At 36.2% G+C, this 20,645-nt stretch overlaps 1 protein-coding gene across 1 annotated transcript; it reads right to left on the bottom strand.

The window, feature by feature from the left end:
- Positions 1-1,744: 1,744 nt before the first annotated feature.
- Positions 1,745-10,293, bottom strand: LOC139778641 (BTB/POZ domain-containing protein 9-like; the record flags this gene model as incomplete). The annotated part of the gene is made up of 4 exons (XM_071716703.1): positions 10,110-10,293; positions 7,843-8,056; positions 2,531-2,651; positions 1,745-1,910 (listed from the first exon to the last, which is right to left on the bottom strand). Coding segments are annotated over exons 2-4 (484 nt in total), but the record flags the coding sequence as incomplete, so codon positions are not given.
- Between the last annotated feature and the right edge of the window lie 10,352 nt (positions 10,294-20,645).

Raw genomic sequence — 20,645 nt, 5'->3', positions numbered from 1 at the left:
ATAAGTTAATTGTATGTACTTGTAGGTCTGCAATAATATCGTATTTCTTACATAATGGTGTGCATATAGATCTATTAAAATCCTGTCTTTTTATCTTTTTATATATTTAATAAATTTTATATTATATGTAATAAATTGTTTGGTGCGTATTGAAACGGTAGTAATTGCAGTCATTTCTCGAGATTAATTAATACTACACGGAGAGAATTTTCTCTTAAAATTTACCCTGAAATCATGGTAGTTGTGGGATAACATGTACCACCAAGAATTTTATGCGAGCTATTCTGATTAATATCTACCATAATAAAGATATTAATATCTATTACATTAAAATATAAAATATGTTTGATTAATTTTACTAAAATATATCTAGGAAATTTAAATAATTTTTCAAAATTTACCAATCTGCTTGGTAATTTTTATCACGTTGTTTGTAAAATGTCTTTTGTATATTTTAAAAATTCCTTGGTTGCCAAGTTGTCCCAAGTTTGTAGTGAATTTAAGGGTAAAATATAACAAAAAATTCTCTGCGTGTATAATTGCTATGATTTAAAAATTGTTTGTTATCATGTACAAATTTGTCAAATTTCTAAGTTGAGTTATCGGGAATAAATATCGCTCGCGCTTTAGACGCCTTAGGTTTATTATGCCTAATAAGAAATTTGCTACGTTAAACATTGTGTGCAATCGTTATTCGGAATCAGTAATCCACTTCTTGTGCCCGGAATTATTTTCGTATATATTAAACTTTTATCAAAGTACAACGAGAGTGCAATGACTCCACATAATAGCTAGGTATGTGCAATTTCTCGTTCTACAATTAATTTCGTGAATTACACGTTTTCTAGTATCTAAATAATGACGATGAGCGAACGAGCCATAATTGATTTTAATATATAATATAATAATATAATTTTAATTTAGTAAATTTTTAATGAGAAATTTTTAATAAATTGCAATGTTTTTTCTAAAGTGTTCTCATTTTAATATTAAATCATTAAGAATGGATGACATTTTAATCAATATTGTAAATGGTGCTCTATTTCATTGTTAGATATATACTACTTGTAAGAAATATTTCAAGAGATACTTCTACAAAAATTGTTCTTTATTAATAAAACATTTAATAATTGCTAGAAGCAGATATAATCGAGATTTTATTTTGTCTATCATTTTATTTAAATAAAATATTAATTTATATATAATAGCGTTTATAAAAGTACTTAATAAAAATCATAATAATGTAACTTTTTATTATCTTTGTTTTTTGCACTTTCATTATTTTGATTTGTTTTGATTTTACAATGAAGCATATGTATTTTTATGAAATATATGTTTTAAATAATATTTTTTAATCTCTACTATATATGTTGATAATTCTATATTTGATTTAATAAACATAAATAATATGCAGTGTACAGAAAAAAAAATTTCCTTTTATTAAATAATATTTTATAATTATTTTAATTAATATAATGTTTTATGCATTTTTAATTCATATTTCGTATTTCATATGATTAGAATGAATGCTGTGGATCTGTACTACGCTGCCAGAAATAGACAGCAGAACATAGCGGGTAGCAAGAAGGTATTCTTCGTTCGTTGCCGTGAGTAAAATTATACCATACATTTTACATATGCGTGAATTATGATAATAGAATTAAAAAGTCGAAAATGCATAACATGCGGCACATAAATGTTTCTATCGCATGCAAAGCATAAATATACAGATCTTTAAATATACCTGGTACTCGTTCTTGGGCCTCCAAAGCGGCAGTTAAAAGTGCACACGCGTTTCCGGGACTTAAAGTAACAGACACGTGTTCCTCACAACTTCTCCAAAGTTCTTCTATACCAAGTTCTTGCGCCAGACCCAGCATTTCGAAAATTCCACTATCTTGTAGTATTATCTGCAATCAGTTAAAAGAAAATTTATGGTCACCATTATTTTATTTTAGTGTACAGTATAATAGACTTATAAAACTTTTTCACGAGATCTTATTATTTAATTAAAATATGTAAGATTTGGAAATATATATATTCTATGTGCACACAATAATATGCACAATAATTAAAACGTAATATCGAATTTTGAAAGATTCTATCCGAAAAAGAGAAAGGATTAATTGTTTTACAAAATATGTTAAAAATCATGAAATTTTATTGATTTTTGTATAAAGATAAAAGTCTGTAAGGGAGCGTTAACAAGACAGTGTTACAAAATTATCTATATTTAATATACAGGGTGTCTGTGCACTCAGTAGCAAAACTGGTGCAAGTGGCACATGAAAACAAGCCGAAAATGTCTAATAAACATATGTCCAAATCCGAAGGGTTTCGGCGTTATAGGGTATTGAAGGTGCTTTCGGAAGAAAACATAAATTGACGTAAATGTTGTTTAATGTTCTTTATTCTGTTTTGGCACTGACAATGAGTGCACAGGCACTCTGTATGGATAATTTTGCATCTTTTAGATGTCTAATTTTGCTGACTGAATGTAAAACTATTAAATACCACAACTAATACTTACCATACCGGTGTAGATGTAACGAATAAACTGGCGGAATGTTTCCGGATGCGCGTGTGGCATTCGCACCGGTGTCGGATTACCGGCTGTGCCGATTCTCTTGGCGGCCGTGAAGTTCTTGCATCTGCAAAATAATTTTTGACAATGTCTGTCGAAATGACGTGTCAACGTTTCGAATATAATCAACTCTATGTATGTTTTCTTAAAACAAACGCGTCTTTCCGCCATTGCTCTACATGTTACTTTTCACGCGACGTTTCACGTAACAAAAGGGCTTAATTGACTTCGTCATGAAACTGTCGAGACATACAAAACCGTGGTACGGCGCGGTAGAAGTGTGCTCTTCCCCTATCCTTAGAAATTAATGGCAACTTCAGAAGCACCCTCACGCCTCGTGTCCCTCTGCGTTAGGATGGGAACAAGATAGTGGAGAATGCGTAGATCAAGAGAAACCCCATGTCGTCCATTAATTGTTCGATCTAGACCCTTCGAATGGTACGAGAAATTACGCGCTATTGGTGTAATAAACGCGAAAATATGCGTGGGATGTGACTGAAATTGGTCGCCAAACTTTGGCAGCATATTCTGCTCATCTTAAATTAAATAAAATCTATCTGAAGGATGCGTTTCTGTAAGATGACGGCTTTGCCGATGTTTTTATTGTTATTTAAAACCAAAGATAGTTTTCCTCTAAATATGAATAGGCTATTTGAATTTTATGCTGGTAAATATTAAGCTTCTATTTTATTATCATTTTATCAATAATAAATTATGCGAAATTATGAGTCACACAAAGCAGACTCAATTTCAAATATTGTTATCGCATTTGTGTAAAATTCTGACACGATACACGAGTCAAATTTGTTTCACATTTGTTATCCTAATCGAGAAGCATAATATTGCAAGATAAATTGAAACGAGGACCGACGCGACGTATAATTAAATAAAACTCGAATAAACGTCGTGCTTAGAAAAACACAGTCCGACTTAATAGTATCCTACTCGATATGTCGAATTGAAATTGGATTTAAGAGGTAGAGGGTTTTCTAGTAACGAGAAAGAATGAGAAGTGAAGTTACAGGTTCCAGTCGACAGACGAGCGTAAATTGATTCGTTTTTCAATCGACTCAGACAGGCTTTGTTTTTATTCCGCGTAGTCTTAACAGCGTTAATTAGTTTTGCCAGACAGTCTTCTATAGAAAGAAAAAGAAACCAATGATAATTTATGCTTTCAATAACGACGCTTGAAAGTTAAATCCATTAATAGTCCTTGTATTACTCTCCTTGCCTGTTATCCTGCGAGCACTCGTCACAAGCATTTTCTTTATGGAAGTTACCTCCCTATGCCATAATTTTTTTTCACAAAGAGAGCTTTGTAAGATTATCTGGCTAACATTGATTTCAGATTTATCTTTTCAACTTTTTATTTTACGCGTATAAATTTATATCGTCCAGTTTAATATTCTTTCGCGATAAAAGATAAACGATAAACCTGATTATTAAGAAATACAATTACGATCTAACTGATATATGCGTACGAATTAATATGTATATATCATAACATATCATACTCACTGTAATGTATTAGTATTATACACAGTATTAATATCATGTTTGTGTTAGCGAAAGAAAAATTATTCATCAAATGCAGGTTGCATATCATATGACAATCAGTTCATGTTACAAAGAACATCTATATAACTTGCTATTATAGAATAATATAATGAATATTTTCCTATCTAGAAATGCATCTTAAGAGTAGCTCTCCAATTACTATTGATTTATAGATGCATTTCTAGATAGGAAAATATTCATTATATTATTCTATAATAGCAAGTTATATAGATGTTCTTTGTAACATGAAATGATTGTCATATGATATGCAACCTGCATTTGATGAATAATTTTTCTTTCGCTAACACAAACATGATATTAATATGTGTATAATACTAATACATTACACAGTGAGTATGATATGTTATGATATATACATATTATTGAAGAATTTAACAGGATTCTAAAGCGCCGAGCGATAGGGTAAAATACATCAGCGCTTTCCATCGAATCAAAAAGAACTGTGTCAAAAGACACGTAGGCGAAACAGTCTTTGAAGTCTAGCGTGAACTAGAGAAGCACGCAAAATATATGAAACGTCTAGGTCGCGTGAAAAAACCGGAGATAAAGTGGATGAAAAGCGCGAAAATATAGCCGAGCGTTCCGGTCTCGGTTAAGCTGAGCGTTTTCGACGGACGTGGAAAAAGTTTCGAGCTCTTGACGCGAAACACGAGAGTGTTGACGATGCGTACGAAATCAGGGAAGGGTGAAACGATGTTTATCCAAGTAAGTTTTGTAAATCATGGTTTTACATCAGAAAATATCACGTAGGAAATTGTCCTTGTGCTAAAATTATAAAAAATTATTTTGTCATCTGGCGAACTAACCACTCATATATCTAAATGGATTATGAAGTTTTGCAATTTATCTAACATTTTTACATACAGTCGTAAACAATTGTAAAGCTTGTAAATAGCTTCACTTTAGTACTCAGTCACAATTATTGAAATTAAAATTATTGTAATGTAATTGCCTAAATGCAATTATAGTGCTATAACATTTTTATAAACCTCTTCAAACAGATTGAAAATAGTTATTCGTTTTGCAATATATCGTAATATATCGTAAGAATTCGCGCTTAAATGTTGACACGGATTTGCCCCGCTATCCGAAAGTAGAACGTTCCTATGAAACCTTTCGTAAGCTGAAATGGCGTAAAGCGAAGAAGCAATTACCATTAATTTATATGGGATTTTCGTAAAAGCGAAAATCCTCCTCGGATTTCTTTCAAGAACGAAAACAGGTATTAATGTATTAGGTCTTTCTTAAAAGCGAAGCGGCTTAAAGCAAACTTTCGAAAAGCGAGGAATACCTGTATAGGATTTTAAGCATTCTTTATTCTGCCCATATTTGCGACTGTCATCCAGCTCTTAAACTCTATTTATAAATCGCTCATCCTCCGAAACTCCGTCGAAGTAAAGATTACCCGAGACTTACCGGGAAGAACGGGGAAGGGTAAAAAATTGATTGATTAATTCAAAGATTAATATAAAAACTAACTGTAGCTGAATTTGTTTCTTAAGATGATTTTTGAGAAATTATATATTTGCGCTGGTATGACATATGTAGACTATATATAACACTTACATTAAATTAAGAAGTAGTCTACCACGCAAGGCAGTTGGCTCACGATCCAGAGGTCCCGAGTTCGAATCCCACCAAGGTAAGTGTTTTTTTCAAATACGAGAAATATTTATAATCATAGACTGCATCTTAAGAAACAAATTTAGTTAAAAATAGTAATAAAATTTCGAAATAAATAATTTTTTTTGTCGGATGAATATTCGTTTTTCCTTTAGCATTAAGAGGACTGCAATCCTCATGGTTAGAGGATATTCCTCTAGATTTGAAAATATCTTCTTGAGACTGTATTTCAGAGGAAAATCCTCTAAAATCAAGCGGGAGCCACTAAACGACAGAATATTTTTTTTGGGTGTGATTATGAGCCAATCATGGGGCACGTAAACGCCGTTGTATGGCCCAAGACTGGTGGCTAGGTTTGGCCGAAGCTTGTAGCCAGTGTCGGGCCAGTGTTATCATCCCGTCATACAACCAAAACTGGGCCAGTCGAGGCTAAGAAACGGCGCCCAAGATTGGCAGCCTGGGTGCCCAGGCTTGGACCAAAGCTGGCCCCTTTTCGAATTCCTACCTGGGAACGGGGAAGGGTAATACGCGTGCTCTTAGAAAATTTTATTTCCACCTTTTCAGAGCCGCTACTCGTCGCGAACGGACGAATTCTCAAGTACGCGTCTCTTTATCACGATTTTCAATGCGGAAGAGCGTCGTAAAGAGTTTGAGCGCGCAGTAGCACGCATTGTCCATTCGTTTCGACCGCGGACATCTGTCACTAGCACGCGTAACTTAATTTTCCCAGGTTCATGTTGGCGGGCAGCCGAATCGAGAGAGAGAGAGAGAGAGAGAGAGAGAGAGAGAGGGGGGGGGGGGGGGGGAAAGAGGGAGGGGAAGAGAATAATGCTAAAGGGTGGAGATGACGGTGGAGATGACAAAGGTCCCGCCGTTACTTTCCGCGCCTGATATTAAAGGGATTCGTGGAAATGTCATAATTGACTTTACAATTAGCGCCGCCTTGTCTCACAGTGTGCCAACCCTTTGGACAAGTTCGTCTTCTCTCTAAATATCAACCGAATTGTCCTTACGAATCCGGACGAGAGAGAGAGAGAGAGAGAGAGTTCGCTGAGGGATGAAAGTGCCGTAGGGTTAGAGAAAAAGAGTGCTCCTTCTCGCTACCTAACTAATTACAGCAGCCGATCGATCTCGTTTCGCCGTAACTATCTTCATAAACCGTAACAGGCTTAATTAAAATTCATCGCTAGCACGAATTCCGGCGCCTCGCGCCATTCGCGGAGGTTCAATAAGTCGCTGTTTCTTTCAACAGTCGTTTCTTTTTTTTTTCGCTTCTCTTATAATATTCCTTGCGAGTTACGAATGACAAGCTCTGTTCGTTTTATTTCGCGTGAAAGAAAAATACGTTTGCCGTGTTTTTCAATGAAAATAAAGTGACTTTAATATCTTACATTAATATTCCTATTTAGTAATTGTTAACTAACGAGTCTTCTTACTCGCTCTGAAGATCGTGTTTCTTCAGACAAATTATTTAATTTCATACTAAATTTAATTCCGTATAATACGTATATTCAAGTTGAATATTTCGTAATGCATATTTGCAGTGGAAATATTTTCTTCACATCTGAAATTCGTACTTAAAAATCGCGATTCTCCCATGACAATTAATCACGTACTTTTATGATATTTAAACTCTCCGAGGAAATCTCGCTCGTAGCAATTCGTTCGATATAATAACGGGAGGATGTTACAATAAAAATTACTATTAACAATTAATCCAATACCCACGGGGTATCACACCCATATTTTCACCGAAATAACCAATGACATCGTAGTTCGAATTGCTGACGGTATCGGAAATAACTGTGTTTGATATTGTGATTGAATAATTTTATCTCCATTTCTTAGAAGGTTCCACTTACACTAATCAAGATTTATTTTCCAACAAGTCTGCTAAATTTATATAACTTATTCGAGTTTCTCCGCGGTATTAAAAATTCCATTCGTTAATTACGCAACACCGTAGGAATATCGCGCGAGATCATATTTTCTTCAAATTAAGGATAAAATTAATGTTTAAGGGTAAAATTAATAAATAATTGCTCGTTAAGGCTAACCTGGCTTGAAGTATTATTCTGTGGGCATAAACAGGGGTCTCGTCCCTCCCTAGGAGGAACACAATATCAGCCGAGTCTTTATCCTCCGAGAGTCGCGCCAGATCCTCCAGCAGTCTTGGTACACCAGCCAATCCCGCCTCACCAGACATCCCGGCAGCACCTGCCGCCGCCGCAACGGCAACAGCTCTGGTTCCCATTGTTCTCGCGCTTGTCCCTGTACACAGACGATCGTTAATCAAAAGTGAATTAAGTAATCGGCTTGAATAATTAACAAAACAAATCCTACATAGTGCAAACTTGTCACCCTTGCCATAAATATTGATATGTACAGATCCAACTTAATTCCTATATTAAAAGCATGGAGAATAATTATAATTTAAAAATTGAAATTTATGTGCTCTTAGAACAAAGATTCAATTATGCTATCTAAGGAATATTTCGCAACGTGACGGGAAAATAAATGTATTTATAATTAATCATTTATGCTTTTTCTGAACCGATCCAGTCGTAAAAACGTAAACGAGGGACGTATTTGTTAAAGGGAGCACCCATTTATCATTTATTTCTTATTGCATCCCCCGTTGTCGGGAAAATCTTGTAATGGAAGACAACGCCAGCAATTTGCGATAATCCGAAATTAATAGGACTGCGAGGGCAGCAAGAAGTTGACAGTTTGCGCGCAACGGATGGCGACGCGTCCGGGCGGGAGTTTTTTTTTACCCGAGTCGGTTGCGCCGCGTCACGGACGCGGAAAATTCGCGGACGTTGGAGAAAAAGCGACAAAACCGATTAAGGTACAATCGGTGCTAATTGCGCCATTAATATTTGATTTGCACGAGCGCGCGCGCGCGTTCGTTGCACGGTTCATCCCGTCGATCGCGACTCGCAGCCAGGAGGTATTTTGCGTTACTGCGGTGTGGCGACGCCAATGGCGACCGGGCCTCCTGATTCCCTTTTAATTAGTTCGGGTTTTGTAGTTTTCGAATGCATCGGCCGTCGATTGTACCGCGACATGAGAGCTCGCAATCAGCGGCGATCATTACCCTCCCAGCGCGTCTCCCCACCGCGTGCGTCCGTATCGTATTCCAGGCAATGTGATTCGATTAAAATGTCGTTGCCAGGGATGCTCTAACATCCGTCTCTGATGATGCTATAAAGAACTAATTAGCGTTTAGATCGTCGCAGATAGGAGCTTGTGGTGATACTTATGCGTGTGAAATTGATCATTACTGCTTTTCGCAATAGACGCTCTTATGTTTAATATGTATATGTTTCTCATCGATTTCACACAAAGCATTGATAAGAATTAACTGCAGTAACGGTACATCAGATGATCAGATGTAATAATGAATCTTTACTCAAGATAACATTCTTTCATTTATAATCATAAATTTTATGGATTGTAGTGATTTAAATCTTCTATTTATATTTGCATGTATAAATTATAATTTACTGATATGATTTGCACGATAAAGATAATTAAAATGAAGAAAAATTCATGATGAATTATTTAATACTATACTTTTTTTATATCTAATAAATTTCAATAACACAAATCTATATCTATTATACATAGATTTTAATACGCAAGCATAGCTTGCTTAATTAAAATAACTTACAACAACAATTTAAGAGCAAATTACTTATTTCTTCGGAAGAACCTGTCAGACCGATATCAATTTCCAGTTTTCTATGTATTCAAAAATAGTTATTTCTTTTAAGATAAAAATATGTATGTGTAAATATAAGTACAATACGTAATAAAACGACGTACCTATGTACAATTTCTCAAAAATTGTTGCAAAATACGTTCGATTACTGTCAAGCACTAATATTTATTTACGCATCAGTTCTTATGAACTAAATTGGGGTTTTATAAAAAATTACACGCGGAATATCGTTTCGCTTCACTTAACAACCGCTATGATTACTGATGTGAAATCTTATCTGTAATTTGACGCGAATAACACCTGCGGTAAAGAGGTTTGAACACAAAAACGTTTTATTTTATGTTCGTACGTTCGAAAAATATATATCACGCCCCTGATGGTAACCCTATATTGACATGTGATCAGTTGATCACAAACACAAGTGGGCACAAACACCGGTTACGAATCGATGATTACCTGTCATATTACGACACTATTATACAATCGAATAACAATATTATTGATAGGATCCAAGAATTTCTTCGTCAAAATCGCTGAAAAATCCGACGCCGCGGGCAAGCATCGATGAATCGATCGGGTGACGGCGGTGACGCTTACCTTTGCGCACGACCGGATCAGTGAGACGCTTGTCAGGAGCACGAGAGGAACTAATTCCTAGCAGATCACATGGACGAGGCAATAGTCGAACCTTGCATCTCTTATCTCTTCTTCCGCCTGTCGTTTCGAAACGTTTCTGCCTCCGGTCTTCGTGATTTCGGGAAAATCGTCGCGACGAAAGAATCCTCGGATAAACTTTTATACCTTTCAAGACGAACTCGTTTTATGAGCGCTGGACCAGGTCCTCGCGCTCGACTATGCTGCCTCTCGGGCAATCTCAGAGGCCGGTCGCTCTTTCTCTCTTTCTCTCTTCCCGCCTTCCGTCGTCTCTCCAGCTCAGTCGCACCGCGGCGGGTACCTATGCGGCTCCTTTTTCCGCTCGTGTTCACGATATCTCTATCTCACGGGAGAGAGACTTGTACTCCCGCAAGATCGCTGCTCCTTGGGCTTGGGCCCCGTTGTTGCCAGATCGTCCGTGAATCACACGGTCAAAAAGCGTTCGCAATGCTACATTCCCGTGAGCTACGGCTCTTCCGTCTCTTCGCGTTCCATCGCGTTTTTGCAGTTTCTCGCGCACGCGAGTTTAATAGACTCAATATTTTCAATTTAAAAATTAATTAGAAGCCATATTTCCAGAATGGTTAAGATTAGAAGAATAATTTACAGTACATACTATAAATACTAAATCGCAAAGAATTTAATTCCATCAAAAGATTCGATCGGCAATCGATTTGTAACCGCATTTCGTATCTTCTTAAAAGAAATTCCGCCTATCTCCGAATTTGAGATTCGGTGACAGGAAATACAGTTACGAATACCATTTTGGAAATGGTTTCGCATACTTTGCGGTTTTGCGGTGAAGGGATGGAACTTGTAAGTTGTAAGCCGATGCGGTTCCGATGCGGCTCAAACGAGAAAGATCGTTTTGTTCATTTTTACCATCATGGCCATTCAACTTTCCTTCGATTTGGAACCAATTGCTCGAAACCGCGGAACTAGTGCTGTTATATCATCATCGTGATTTCAGAATTCTTACTCACTGAACAGTAATTGAGATACTTTCTTTTTTATTTCTTAAAATAGGATAGCTTATATTTATAAAAATTGTTAAAAGTTTGCGCGTTCCTACATTTTAAAACAATAAATAACTGAAATAATGTGTAAAATAATAGATTATATGTAAAAAAAGAATCCATGATGTGATAATGCTGTTTGTTCTTTTTCTAATCTCTTTGCGCTTTCATTACGTGAGTCGCTGCTTTCCTTTCCTGCGAATCCGCAGGTACTGCAGGTGTAGCTATTGCAGTAACAGGTATAATATACAACAAACGGAAAGTCCCTCGAAGGTATATCGAAGAATATAAAGAACTGATCTTACCAGATCGGAAGAAATCACCGGTCGACGGTAAAGCAGGCTTAAAATTTTCACGATCCTCGATAGATGTCCAACATTGATCATTGATCGCATTGAATAGATCGTGCAATAAACATCGTTTTGTGATCGTTAATTTTATTAACACCAAGTGATTTACAATTAAGACATCAGCTACATATTAAAACTGATCAACGATAACAAATAATTTTAGCGATCAAATATTGATGCAGAATTTACAGATTCTTATTTTTTAACCGGTTTTAAATAATATAAATTTTATAGATATTTACTGATTACATGTACATTACAAAATATTCCACAACGATTATATAATAACTTATACTGGAGATTAATTGGAATCGAAAATATTGATACAAAAATATCGGGATTGTTACTATTTTTCGTGTTATAAACGGTCAAAGTTGATCAAATAGTGTTGTCTGCAGTATTTGATTAATTAGTCCATTTAAAAAAAATCATTAAATCTTGTGTTATAAAAATGATATTTGTCTTTATTCTACGTGAAAAATGGAAATTATTTTAGTATTGTTTTTAGTATTGTATTATTCTTTCTTAATCTTTTGTTTATATCTAGAAGAATGAATTAAATTTTATGTTTTTAATAAATCAAAAAGTCACGTTAAATTCTCTCTAATATATCATCTTTTCAATAAGTTGTCATTTTTTTATTCTAAAATCACGAAGAATTGCTTTATTGAAATTACGCAATTGTATTCTTCTCGAGGTGTGAAAATTAAAATTTGAAAGAAAATAATATCAAATGTTAATTTAAATAAATATCTCTTCGATAAAAAGGGAGGCAAATTTTGTTCTTCAATTAAATAAAATTTGATGTACTATAATAGCTCTTTCGAAATTGACTTGTAATGTAAGAAACAGATTATTATTTACATGTAACAGAATCAACGCTTACCTTATTAGTACACAAAATGGTTTGTTACGACGGCAGTTGATACAAGTGCGGCCTTCGTTCCTTCGTACGTTATTGTATACACACTATACACGAGCTCATCTTGCTACCATACGCACGATGAATCTCGAGCAGATAGGAGGTAACGTAAGCCACTCCGTGTATTATCGCTTATTATGTCTCGAAACGCGATTGTTAGACCTGTACAAAAGTACAGGCAATAGGAACAGGGAATAACACAGGCAACAGAAATAATCACATTTCAACTTATAATAAAACTGAATCACTGTGATTGGTCCGATATAGGCAATAGTGAACAGAAATCCAACGCGTCGGAAATTCTGTTCCTATTCCCTATTTCATATTCCATTGGTGCGTTGATACACAGTTTCTGTAAATTGAAATGTAGTTATTTCTGTTGCCTGTATTATTCCCTGTTTCTATTGTACCTTTGTTCTAAACGATTACCAGCTTGCTTTTTATAAAATTTATACATCTATATAATCTATTTTGTAGTCAGTTTAATTAATCAATCCGAATCCCGCGGTATTAACTCCTAATGCCGATGCAACGGCTAGTTATCAGATCAAATACTTCGCGCGATTTATTCGTTTAAAATAGATCGTATCGACAGGGAGATAGCAATTATAAACTGTCTCGTCGCGATATTTACGGACGATAAATGCATTTCTGAGCTTACACTCGAATATACATCAAATCGCATTGTGCTTTGAAAGTCTCGCTAATTTTGCCTATTTATTTTTAGATTATAAAGATAAAGAATGCGAAGTAATATTTGAAACACCGAATCGAGAGTGATCCAAACTGAGAATGTGATACACCGGACCGTTTATTGACGATGAGACACGACACGAAAAACAGAATATTCGGCGTACATCTATTTTACGTGAGTTGAATATTTTATAACGACAACGAATCGTCTGGTATATGGCGTACGATATTTGTTTTCTCGTCGCACGGTGTATTAGGTATACACGTGATCACCTTGTTTACGTTCATACGATGAGACTCACTCGACCAGCCAGTCGGCAACATAAGCGTGTCGTAGCATCATTGACCGCGATCACAAATACCGAAATGTGATTATTCCTCGCGAATGTGTTAGCCTAGTTGTTAACCTACATGATAAGTGATTAATTCTCGCGATCAATAATCCGTAAGTGTACTGTGAGTTGTGTGAGTGCTACAAAAATATACCTAAGGAGAAACGAAAAAACAAGAGAAGAGACCTTATTATTTTCTACTATCCTTAGCAGACTCAGGGAGGCATCGAACGATGCCGGAGTAATCATCAAGTAATTTATTTATTGTTTTATTTGTTACATGCAAAATTAAATAGTCGCAATTATTCCATGCTATAATTATTTCTTGAAATATTAATTATTTGTTGTAACTTGGATATATTTGTGTTTTACAGTTCAACGTAGTTTATGTTACAATTCCGCGTATCGGTGAATGATAAATTATACTTTATTTTAATTTGAGATATTAAACCTATAAAAATTTTGTTAAATATACATAAAATGTATGTACATGTACAAGTATATCAAATTAAGAACGTGACGATATTAAGTACAAAATAAATGTAACGTTTATAGATCCATTGTTTTAAAGTGGATGGACTAAAAGAGATTAGAATCAGTATTTAATCCTGAAATGCAATATATACAAAGTTATAAATTACATTTAGAAGTATAAATAAAAAAGTTTATAGGAAATATTTTATAGATAGAGTAAGCTTATTGTTAATGAAAAAAGACAAACATAAATGATAGAAGTTTTCGTAAAAAATTGTTTTCATATTTGATGAAAATATTATCATCTTTTTTACCAAACACTAGCTCTATTACAAATAAAATTGTTGGGAAATGTAATTGAGAGAGAACATCATGATAATATGTATAATAAAAATATGGTTTATTTATGGACAACTGTTTGATATCAAATACGTTATAATTAATTAAATATTTTGAGGATGTATTACTTAAACAAATAGTGAAAAATATAAGAGAAAAAATTATAACCAATAAAATACTGAGACTTTAAAAATATAAAACTTTTAGTCAAATTATTTCATGGTATTCAAGTGTTATGGACACAAAAATTGGAGCAAGTCTTATTTATGTATTATATTTATGTGAAATAAAAAAATTAACTAATGTTCAAATTACAGTAGGAAAAAAGAATTAGTATATATGTATGTGTTGCTTTATTTTCTCTTTCTAAACATTTTTTAATTTGAGATCTACGTTTGGCCTTTCAGGATTAGATATTAAATAAGTGCAAGAGAAAGCAATGCTATTATTTTTTTAATACATACATATAGGTATAAATAAAAAAGACCGATAATACGTTACAGTGGTACATCTCAATTAATATATTTTACGAAATCCAATAATTATCATTTGTGCATTAATTTTTATAATGCGCCAATTTTGTTCTAATCTTTTATAGCACATCCATATTTATTGATATCTTATATTATCTGAAACAAAAAATCTGATAAAACAAAATGTACAATGTAAAATCTAATAAAAATTTCCGCGATATATATGTAATACATCGAATTGAATAATTTGCTTATAAGTAACAATTAAAATTTTCTATTAATAATAAACTTGCCAATATCAGCTAATTGCTATAATGTATTTAGTTTTAGCATCTGTTATACATAAAAAATCAAAATATAAAAATTAGTTGAGTAGTAAAAATCTACATAAAATAAAATGGTATTCAAATAAAATCAATGATGTCAATGATATACATCATTGATATTTCCGTATCAAGATTTTCAATTTTAATTGATCGTTAAAATATGCACTAAAATACTATTAAAATATGCAGTGATTGTAGGATATACATATAATCTAACTTAAAAATGATAGTTACGAATGATTAATATAATTTAAGATCGACATTAGACCGATTATTGCTAATGCAGCTCCGTTAGATAAGGATTAATCTACAGACTAAAATCCGCGCAAGTAGAGTTTGCGCTACATCATTAGGCTGCAATGCGCGATGTCGGTAATGCTCAAGCGTTTTTCCTACCAAAGTCACGGCTGACACATAATATTGCGTAAATTATAACAGACAGATCTTAATGATTCTGTAGGACAAGAACCAATGATGATTGTTTGCAACCCTGTGAATTTATTCCCTTTCGTCAACGTAGTGCCGCGTTTGTCGCAATGGAAATTGCGAGGAATAGAGATAGGTAAAAGGGAGACGAGGTAGAGACGAAAGACCAGGAGAAAATGTCTCATATAGGATTTTCCCAGAACAGATCGATCTAACAGAAGAGGCCTAGCAGACGTGGAGAATCGTTTTGCATAATAGATTCCGTACTGCTTGCATGCTAGTGCAAATAGAAACGAATTCCTCGGCGCATTCGACGTAACAATCGAATCGGTAATCAAGCCGGCCTCGATAATCGAATCAAACCGGGTACACGTGTAATTGAAATTTCACAGTCGACCAGCGCAAATACCATGGCGCGCAGCCATTCTTCGAAATTACGCCGCCAAATTTCGTTTTGCTTGTCGGCGACATCGATCAGCAGGATGAGTTACACTCGCGGGAATTCCAATTGTAAACGTGTTCGATTTAAAGACTAATATGGAATACAAGGGTCAATAAATGGTAATGGAATACTAACCAAGGAAGCATTTGTCGGATATCCGAAAATGAGACCGGAGAATGATGATTTCCTATAGCTTAATTAATTTTTTACATCAATTGCCCTAGTAATTAAACCTTAAATTAAATTTATATTAAACTGAGCGTTATTTTACATTAACAAAAAACGAAGCTCAGTATATTTACACTTATTATATTTTTAAATTTTACTCACATTTCAACTTTTAATGTTAATTAATTGCCAGTAAAAAAAGTTTATGAGAAAATTTATTGTTTTATTATTGGAAAAGATATTGTTGAAACAGTCAGTATAATTACAATAAATAATTTTAGGCTATCGACTTTGCAGAATTTAAAAAACGAGGCAAAAGTAATAGAACAGTAAACCCGTCGTTTCTTTCTTTTTTTTTCTTAATAATCCTAGTAATTGAAGCGAAATATCGAGTAATTCAAGGAACAACGAGTATTCTTGATTAATTAATTACGATAGGGCAGGATGGATACTCAATTATCACAACACTCGCGATGGAATGTTTTATTTCCGAGGATGGAATCGGTATCGATCCAGTTCGGCGTAAAAATAAATAACCGACGCGGCGGGTTTGAACGTAAAAGAAAGAAAACAAAGCAACAGAAGGAAGCGGTGGCGAGTCGCTCTTCGACCTCGCTGTCGCCTCCTTCGTGCAAATTGACCCTAGCAAAGAAATCTTCTCTCGCCTTTCTTCCGCTTCCATGTGCCTCCGAGCGTCACCCACTCTCGGCATAGCTTTGTCCCGTGAATCCATAAAGTGTGCGCGTCCGGAAAATAAATGCAATATCTATTGCGATTCTCTCTAATAACAACAATCACTATTAGCAAACGATCGTCTCGACAACCAATGTTTCGAAGCTCGAATAATTTTCTATAGCAGAATACGAGAATAACGGTAAGCAGACTCAATACATAACAACAAGTGTATTGTGATATTAGTTATTGTAATTACGCTAAATATCCCAATTTATCTATATCTATGTTATACAGAAAGAAATATTAATAAAAATAATATATTTTTTAATTTTTTTATTGGAAAACCGACGTGCACATGTAGAGAAATATAACGTTAGGTACTTGTAAAAATAAGAGAAAAAGATTTTATAAAATTGGGTCCAAAAATCTTCTTTTGAATACATCTATCTATGAATATATCTATTCGCTCCATTCGTGTTTTATATCTGTCTAAAATTGTAACAATTATTATTAATAAAAATTATTTTACACTTTACATGTTCTACATTACGGTTTTTTAAGCTGCAATTTAGTCAGGTTGCATCGTTGCATCACAAAGAATCTAATATGACTTGCATCAAAAAGTTTAAAATATGTTTAATACAATTGCAGTAATATAAAATAAAAACAGTTTTGCAAATTAGTATTTAAAGCACACATTTGCAAGATGGCCTTTCACGTTCTCCATGCATTAGCGGCTATCACTTCAATGAGATATGAATTTCGGGATTAAATCGCAAATTGTCTGTCCGTGCCTTTTACTCATCTTACGTTCGGCAGCATCCGATACCCTCTCTGTTTCTCTCTCTTCCCTTATTACGATGTAAACACAAAACTTGCATCATGGAAAAGAGGCAAACGACGCAGCGACAACGTGGACATACCTTATGAACGTGCGCGTTGAGGTTTTTTTTTTTTTAAGACGGGACATAGGGAATGCGTAATACGCCGGACAATACTCGACACGCTTTCCAGTGACTTCACTTACATTCACGCATAGGCCGCGCCATTATCTTTTCACGAACGTCCACTTTGTACCGTTTGTGCGACCCGCCTCTACCGGAGTGACTCGCCCTTCGTAGATACGAAAGGCTTAATTCTTCATTGGAGAACCGGCGCGCACGTGCGCGTGTAGTGCGCGAATTTCGCATCGACGACGATTAATCAAACGGGAAACTGGTTTTAATCCTCGCGCGCTTGCCGGATAATACATCATCCGTTTATGACTTTCAAGTGTCAAAACTGCGTGCGCAGTGAACACAAGAATGTAATTTATGTACGATGACAAAACTAGCTTTTTACGCTGTTAAAAATAAAAATAAAAATCATGCGATGATTAATTCTATTAAAAAAAAAAAAAAATACCTATGACAGGGAGCAAATGTCTTCATAAAGATATGCCACGTCCGTTTTTAATTTCGCAACGAGGCGTACGCGGAATGACACGGCGACGCAATCGACTAAATTTCGCGTGCACTGCGCGCGAAAATTACGCGTGTTACGCGACACGAGAGAGGATCGTCCGTGACATATGAACAATGGTCCATAATGCAAAATAAACGCGGGCGCCGTCGGCTCGACAGCCGAGTGTATCTCGAAAACGGAGACGAGGCGTTCCGCGCATATAATATTCGGCGGCACGCTATTGTGGCCGCTAATGGAGAGTTGAGCGGAAGGGGGACGGCAGGAGAGAAGGGGCTAGAGGAGGAATATCGACGTGTATTTCCGCTTACGCGTCAACGCGACGGGCGTCGCCGGCGCCCCTCGCTCTCTGGAAGCTGGTGCTAGAGCGTCAGAGAGCTCGGGCTCTCATAGAGCTTGTGAGAGAGAGAGAGAGAGAGAGAGCAGAGCGTTCGGTCCCACAGGATATAGGCGCTCACATGCGAATCCGCTTGTCATGAGGAACACGCGCGCGCCGAGGTTCTATCTATCTCTCCCTCTCCGTGTCCCCTTCCGCGTTCTACCGCGGCCATTATGCCGGCGTGAATGGAGTCCGCGTTCGAGTACGAGATTCGAATCGGCGCGGCGCGGCGCAGCACCCCGGTCCACCGTCGACACTTCGCCTCTGTTCGAGTTGTCAATGGAAAGAGGGGCCCACCGCGCTGGGGAGAGACGCGGGAACCAACGCCTCTCGACAATGGAGGCTCGCAGTATACGTCGCGTCGGGGCTAAGCTTTTTTTCTTTCCCGGTGGCTCCTGTGCCGCTGTCACTCTCACGACTGACACTGACGTCGTACTTCAAGGAAAGAGGTATCGACGTAGGCTGAAGATCGAAATAACGCGGGCCACGACGCGTCGGAGACGCGATATGCATCATCGCGCGATACAGGCACGAACTCACGAACCCCAAGTATTTACTAGTCGGTTCATAACTGCGACAACCGCCGATGCCAAATCTCCATGAGATTTTCAGGAGAGATCTTTGAGCCCGCGGCAAAGCGGATTATGCTCGTCCGCGATGAAGGATCTTTCATGACAGCGTTTTTTACCTGTTGCTGAAACGAGTGCACTGTATTGAATTCCGTGACGCACTTTTTATTCTTACGCGGTACCTAATGCTTGCAGGATTACTGGATATACATTCTACGATACTTTTCACAATATCATCGCGTCTGAAATTAAATTTCTGTTGAAGCAAAGTCCGTCAGGATTTAAAACGGAAAAAAAACAAAATTTTATTATCTATATTCGCTCTATCTGATTTGACAAGAAATCGCTTTCTTTTATTCTATTATCGTTACGTTTCGTATCTTGAATGAATACTCGTCGATCGCGAGAAGAACCGAATTGCGCCGACAATCGGACGGCGAGAGCAACACAAATTTCATCCCAAGTTCGTGGATTAAATCGCTTGCGCTATTCCGCCCTTGAGTTAATCCGATTATTTTCTTTGATTCGCGATTGCTCGCAGGCACGCACACCAGATTACCCTCCGATCGTTCTGTCGAGAGCGATTCGCGTCGCTCGTGACGTCACGAGGGACGGTACGCGTACTCGGTCCTTCGATCTCGAGAAGCAGATTCGAAACGTGATTGCGGGTTGCCGGCGGTCGCTTCGGTTCGTGCGCGTCCAACTACCGAAACGTACGAAACGATAACGGAGAGTGACTTCGACCCCCGCGGCGACCAATTACACGCGAGGGGTCCGAAGAAATGCCGGGGGTTTGCTGGCGTGCGCCAGCGTTTTATAACGGAAAAATTGCTACCTCGTTTTGACCTTTCCGTTTTGAACGGCTCCCGTAGCCTAGTTGAATATGCGCGGACAATCGCATGCACCGCTGGCGTAAGCGTTTATTTTATGTCAAGAGCTTTATCATACCGAGGCTTTGCCGACAGTCATCTGTGCTTTTCATAAAGATGCGACAAATTGAAACTATGCATATGTGTTATGTATACCAGATTGTCAGAGAGGTTTGAAAATATTTCAACCCCCCAATCAATTTACAATACTTGCGTTATATTACATTTTACTCTTTCTCTCTCTCTCTCTCTCTCTCTCTCTCTCTCTCTCTTTCGCCAAAGTTAAAATTGAAATTAAAATTAGGACGTAAATTGAATTTACAACAATGATGATACATACAATTATATGAACCTTTTATAATTTATAACTTATAACACATATGATTTAGCTTTAGCTCATTCCAGGCTTTTATCGTTCCATGAATAATCGTTCATTATATGTTATTTGTCCTCTGTCCAATATAATTATTATCGTTATCGCATCGCACGTGTACACGTTCATTCCCCAGCATTCGTTTGATCAATAATTCGATTATGTTTTTTCGCTCACGGCTAAAGGAAATTT

The sequence above is a fragment of the Temnothorax nylanderi genome, unplaced genomic scaffold (assembly GCF_030848795.1).
Source record: "Temnothorax nylanderi isolate EJ_2023f unplaced genomic scaffold, tnyl_v1.0 TNYL_tig0190_pilon, whole genome shotgun sequence".
NCBI lineage: Eukaryota > Metazoa > Arthropoda > Insecta > Hymenoptera > Formicidae > Temnothorax > Temnothorax nylanderi.
Note: the sequence above shows the minus strand (reverse complement) of the source record. Positions and strands in the feature narration are given on the sequence as shown.